The sequence below is a fragment of the Rana temporaria genome, chromosome 1 (genome assembly GCF_905171775.1).
Source record: "Rana temporaria chromosome 1, aRanTem1.1, whole genome shotgun sequence".
Classification (NCBI taxonomy): domain Eukaryota; kingdom Metazoa; phylum Chordata; class Amphibia; order Anura; family Ranidae; genus Rana; species Rana temporaria.
In genome coordinates this window covers 22,014,067-22,019,491 of record NC_053489.1, presented here as the reverse complement: position 1 = coordinate 22,019,491, position 5,425 = coordinate 22,014,067, and the positions used below count along the sequence as shown (strand labels likewise).

Below are 5,425 nucleotides of genomic sequence, written 5' to 3'. Positions count from 1 at the left end.
ACAAGAGGGCCCCCAGGTCCCAGCCCCCCCCAAATGTGAATTAGTAGGGGTACATAGTTCTGGCTAATGGAGATTCTCTGTCTATGGGTTGAGTAGTTTTTATAAAAAAATGTATTCTATTAAATTGTTATAACAGTAACACACTAGGCTGGTGTGCCTTTTTCTTCTCTTCCCTCTTTTTTGCTACCAGGATGTTCCCATACCTCCCAACATTTAAAAAATCCAATGCGAGACATCTTGTTGAGCGGGGGGGGGGGGGGGCCGGGGATCAAAGTTGTTGAGCGGGGGAGGGGCAGGGATAAGAGTTGTTGACCGGGGGGGTTCTCCTACCTGTGCAAATACCGCTCTGTCCCGAATCACCGCCCGCTCCATCCGCCTGCAGCCCGCACCATGGTGTATGACTGCACCTACATCTTTCGTATTTCACCTCGCACTGTGATTGGGGGTGTAGCGGTCATGTGCGGAGGCGGGACTTCGAGACGATCGCAGACAGGCCAGCCACATGACCCCCATACGCCCAATCACAGGGCACCAGACACCAAACATGGCGGCAGGAAACCCAAACCAAACATGGAGGCATGGAATGTCGCCCCAGCAAATGTCGCGCCCAGGGCCCTGTTTTGCGGGAATCTTGTCTAGTCCGTGGGACCCCGGGACACACTTTGAATTGCGGGAGGATCCCGGGGAATCCGGGACGGTTGGGAGGTATGTATTCCCCATTCGTGAAGGGCAGCAAGGCCTTTGTTACCGTTTTTGGCACTCTTTCCATGGAACATTGACTGTTGGGACAATCCACTCGTGCGCAGGAGTATTTGTTACTTGAACACCGGGCCCCGAGTACTGGGATCCACTGTGTCCAGTGGACACAACGGTCATGAGGGGCGCCATGCGCTCAGCCTGAGCAGTCAAAATGACATGCATGTACATGATTTTGCCTGCATGTGCCTCCCACACTCAGTATATGTACTGTGGCTGGTCGACAAGTGGTTAAGGTTCTTTATCAATAAACTTTTTGTGAAAGAAAAGTCTTAATTTACTTAAACAAGTGTTATTTAGCAGTTGACATTCTTCTGCAGGTTCCCAAGTCCCGATGCAATGACCGATGTCCTCCTGGGTGTAGAAAAGCTCCCAGTGGCAGCATTCATGTCTGTTGCTATGACTGTGTCCCGTGTTCTGAGGAAGAGATGTCCAATATAACAGGTAAGAGGGATTTTATTATCATGGTAAACCCATAAATGAGAATCAGGAACCATTAAGTAACTGGCAAAATAGTATTTTCTGCAGGACAGACTGCCAACCAACAGAACTGTAAGTAACCATGCCCAGGTGAAGACAATGTCAAGGAGATAATATCTTGCCTTTGATCAGGGGCGGACTGACAACTCATGGGGCCCCTGGGCAATATAATATTATGGGGCCCCCGGGCTTACAGATGGTCACCACACCAGGAGGCAGTGCAGAGGCGGGACAGCTAAAATCTCTGGATTTTTACATCAAAAGCATGTTGGTATCGGACATATCATGGACAGATGTAAAAAAACACAGATTTTTACATACTGTCCCTGGTTTTACTGAGCCTGGCAACCCTGATGGGGCCCCCTAGTGGCAAGGGGCAGTGCCCAAGTGCCCGAATGGTCAGTCCGCCCCTGCCTTTGATGTTCCAGCGGAGTAAGACCATCCTAAAACAGAAGGTAATCACAAATCGTATTCCATCACATGTCCCAAAGGTAACAGAATAACTCCTCCTTTTAGGATAGTGAGTGGCAGTGGGGGCCCGTCCATAATGGGCACAGGGGCGCCGCCCCCCTAATCCATGGGTCCATGTCCTAATCTACATGCAGGGCGCTGGACGCATGGATTCCAATGTTTTTTTTTTAAGCATATGATTAGAGCCTAATGCCGCGTTCACACGATATTTTTCGGCATGAAAAAAAAATACGTTGTTTTTCAGCATGTCCAAAAAACAAAGTTTTTCCAACTTCATCATTAAAAACGGCGTTGCCCACACACCATCGTTTAAAAAAAATGATGAACAAAGCGCGGTGACGTACAACACGTACACTATCTACGATTATGAACAGTAGTTTTATCAGAACGAGCGCTCCCAGCTCATAACTTGCTTTTGAGCATGCGCAGATTTAAAACTTCGTTTTAGCCCACACACAATCATTTTTTACAACCCGAAAAACTGAAAAACGATGTGCAGCCCACACACGATCATTTTAAATTACGTTTTTAAAAACAGCGTTTTTTTTCATGACGAAAATGAGGCTCTAATTGGCTTCAAAAAAGGGTAAGCTTGGGGAGCAGAGCACGGCGCCCTGAACCCACCCAGTTGGTTATATTCGCTATTGTCTGCCTAAATTCTCATCCCAACCAATCAGCTTTTTGCCCCTCTGGCCAGGTGCATATCCAGAACTTCTTCTGGTGTATAGGCAAATATAGCCTGATATTATAGAGCAATTGTTCAAAACTGTAAACAGCTGTTTCAGTTTACTTGGCCATCATGGGTGCAGTATATAAATAAATGTAGTTTAGCTCGTTCTTATGCCTTCTTGCTATTACCTGAATAATTACCGTATATATTTGAGTATAAGCCGAGGAACCTAATTTTACCACAAAAAAATTGGAAAACGTATTGACTCAAGTATAAGCCTAGGGTGTCCATGTGCATGCCTCACTGTGTCTCACTTTGCCTCACTGTGTCCATGTGCATGCCTCACCATGCCCATGCCTCACTGTGTCCATGCCTCACTGTGTCCATGCCTCACTGTGCCCATGCCTCACTGTGCCCATGCCTCACTGTGCCCATGACTCAACTGACGTTTAACATGGGAGTCTATGGAAGGGGTGCCCAAGTTTGAAAAATTGTTGCTCCCCAGCCCTAGGTCCTCCAGACAACAAATGTTGCACACTTGTAGAGCAAGAGTGGGGCTACATGTGTGCTAAGTTTGGGGTCCAGGGGACCTATGGCCGGCCAGTACCGGGTCCCTGAAATCAGGCGCAAAAAGGTGACTCGAGTATAAGCCGATGGGGGAATTTTCAGCACATAAAAAATGTGCTGAAAAATTTGGCTTATACTCGAGTACAGGGCCGCCATCAGGGGGGTACAGGCATTACACCTGTTTTTTTTTTTTTTAATGTTTTAATGTTTTTTTTATTTATTTGTTTTTTGCATTACACATGTAAGGGGCCCAATGGTCCCCAGGGCCCCTTACAGGCCCCCTCCCATTTTTTTTCATTACACCTGTAAGGGGCCCAATGGTCCCCAGGGGCCCCTTACAGGTCCGACTGGCCCCCCTCTCGTTTTTTATGTATTTATTTTTTGCAATACACTTGTAAGGGGCCCGATGATCCCCCCAGCCCCCCCCCCCTTTTATTATCTTGCATCAGGAGATTACACTTGTTATTTTTCATCGATCCCCCACCCAGCACCCCCCCGGTTCTCTGCTTCAAAGGGGCCCTACCTAAAGCTGTGTAAGGTGCCCAAAATTTGTGATGGCTGCCCTGCTCGAGCATTAACTGTATACAGTCTCCCCGATGTTCTGGAAAGCCAGAATATACTTTAATTTGACAAACAGAATTACGGTAGTCCTTGCCTAGGAACGGAAATAATTCATATTCAATTTTTTTTTATAGATAGTGAAAGCTGCCACAAGTGTCCAGATGAAGAGTGGCCAGATAAGAGGAAAGTCAAATGTATCCCAAAAATGTATGACTTTCTGTCTTTTGAAAATGATTCGATAGTATTAATTATATCATTAACCACTTTATTATTTTGTATCATAACGTTGTTTATAATAGCAAATTTAATTTATCACCGGGACACCCCGGTTGTGAAAGCCAATAACCGGACTGTGAGCTTCATCCTCCTGACCTCCATCTTGCTGAGCTTCCTCTGTGTCTTCTTGTTCCTCGGTCGTCCTGTGGATATAACCTGTATGCTGAGACAAAGTTTATTTGGAATCTTCTTCTGTGTCACCGTCTCCTCTGTTCTGGCCAAGACCATCACTGTCTACATTGCATTTAAAGTCACCAAGCCCGGCTCCTCCTGGGGAAAGTGTGTGGGTGCAAAAGCATCTAATTTTGTGGTCTTGACGTGTTCCTCTGTCCAAGTTCTGATCTGTGTTATTTGGCTGTCAGTGTCTCCTCCCTACCAAGAGTATGACATGGACTCCTATCCTGGGAAGATCATCATTCAGTGTAATGAAGGGTCAGTTATCGGGTTCTACTCTATGTTGGGTTATATGGGGTTTCTGGCAGCTGTGAGTTTTCTTCTGGCTTTCATGGTGAGGACATTACCGGACAGTTTTAATGAGGCCAAGTACATCACCTTCAGCATGCTGGTGTTCTGCAGTGTCTGGATTGCCATGATCCCGGCCTATCTGAGCACCAGAGGGAAATACGTGGTGGCTGTGGAGGTTTTCGCTATATTGGCCTCAAGTGCTGGAATATTAGGCTGTATATTTTTTCACAAATTGTACATTCTGCTTTTAAGACCTGAGCTGAACACCAAAAAAAGCATACTGTTGAAGAACAGTGTTTAGCAATATACACTGCTAACAAAATATTTCATCCAAGTAATATATAATATAATGGATTAATAGATTTTGAGAGATCTGCATCTACTTCTGGGGTTTGACTGTATCAAATATAGAGAAATAAATACATTCATTTAAATTAAACCCCGACTGGAGTGTTAAGCAGTGCTGTCTTAATGAGAGGGCATACTTGGGCACTGCCCAGGGGTCCCAGCTGCATGGGGGACCCTTGAACTTTCCCCAAAGCAGTTGGTCCTTGCACCCACACTGCCCCAAAATTGGGGGGCCCCGTGAGGGCACTGAGAGTGATTGATACACAGTACAACACAGTCTGGCAGCGGTGCGCCGTGCTGTGCAGAGTGATACCTATTATTTCACAGCCAGCAGCTTGAATGCTTTGGACTCGTAAGAAGGGATGTAGAGAGGCCACAGTGTAGGGGTATCAGGGATGTAGTGGGGTCACAATTCAAGGGGTATCTTATGGTATATGGTTACAGTGCTGGGGGGGATATCTGGGATGTAGAGGGGTCAGAGTGCTGGGGGGGATATCTGGGGTGTGAAGGGGTCAGAGTGCTGGGGGATATCTGGGGTGTAGATGGGTCAGAGTGCTGGGGGGATCTGGGATGTAGAGGGGTCAGAGTGCTGGGGGATATCTGGGGTGTAGAGGGGTCAGAGTGCTGGGGGATATCTGGGATGTAGAGGGGTCAGAGTGTTGGGGGGATATCTGGGGTGTAGAGGGGTCAGAGTGATGGGGGGATATCTGGGGTGTAGAGGGGTCAGAGTGATGGGGGGATATCTGGGGTGTAGAGGGGTAAGTGTGCTGGGGGGACATCAGGGGTGTAGAGGGGTCAGAGTGCTGGGGGGATATCTGGGGTGTAGAGGGG

General features: G+C 47.2%; 1 protein-coding gene across 1 annotated transcript; it reads left to right on the top strand.

Annotated features, from left to right (window-relative positions):
- The first annotated feature begins 3,571 nt into the window (after positions 1-3,571).
- Positions 3,572-4,547, top strand: LOC120928316 (vomeronasal type-2 receptor 26-like). The gene has a single exon (XM_040339428.1). The coding sequence runs from the start codon at positions 3,711-3,713 to the stop codon at positions 4,545-4,547; it is 837 nt and encodes a 278-aa protein (XP_040195362.1). The 5' UTR covers positions 3,572-3,710.
- Positions 4,548-5,425: the final 878 nt, after the last annotated feature.

Bases quoted from the DNA above. Each gene is read 5' to 3' on its own strand.
- LOC120928316 (XM_040339428.1), top strand. From the start codon at position 3,711: ATGTATGACTTTCTGTCTTTTGAAAATGATTCGATAGTATTAATTATA.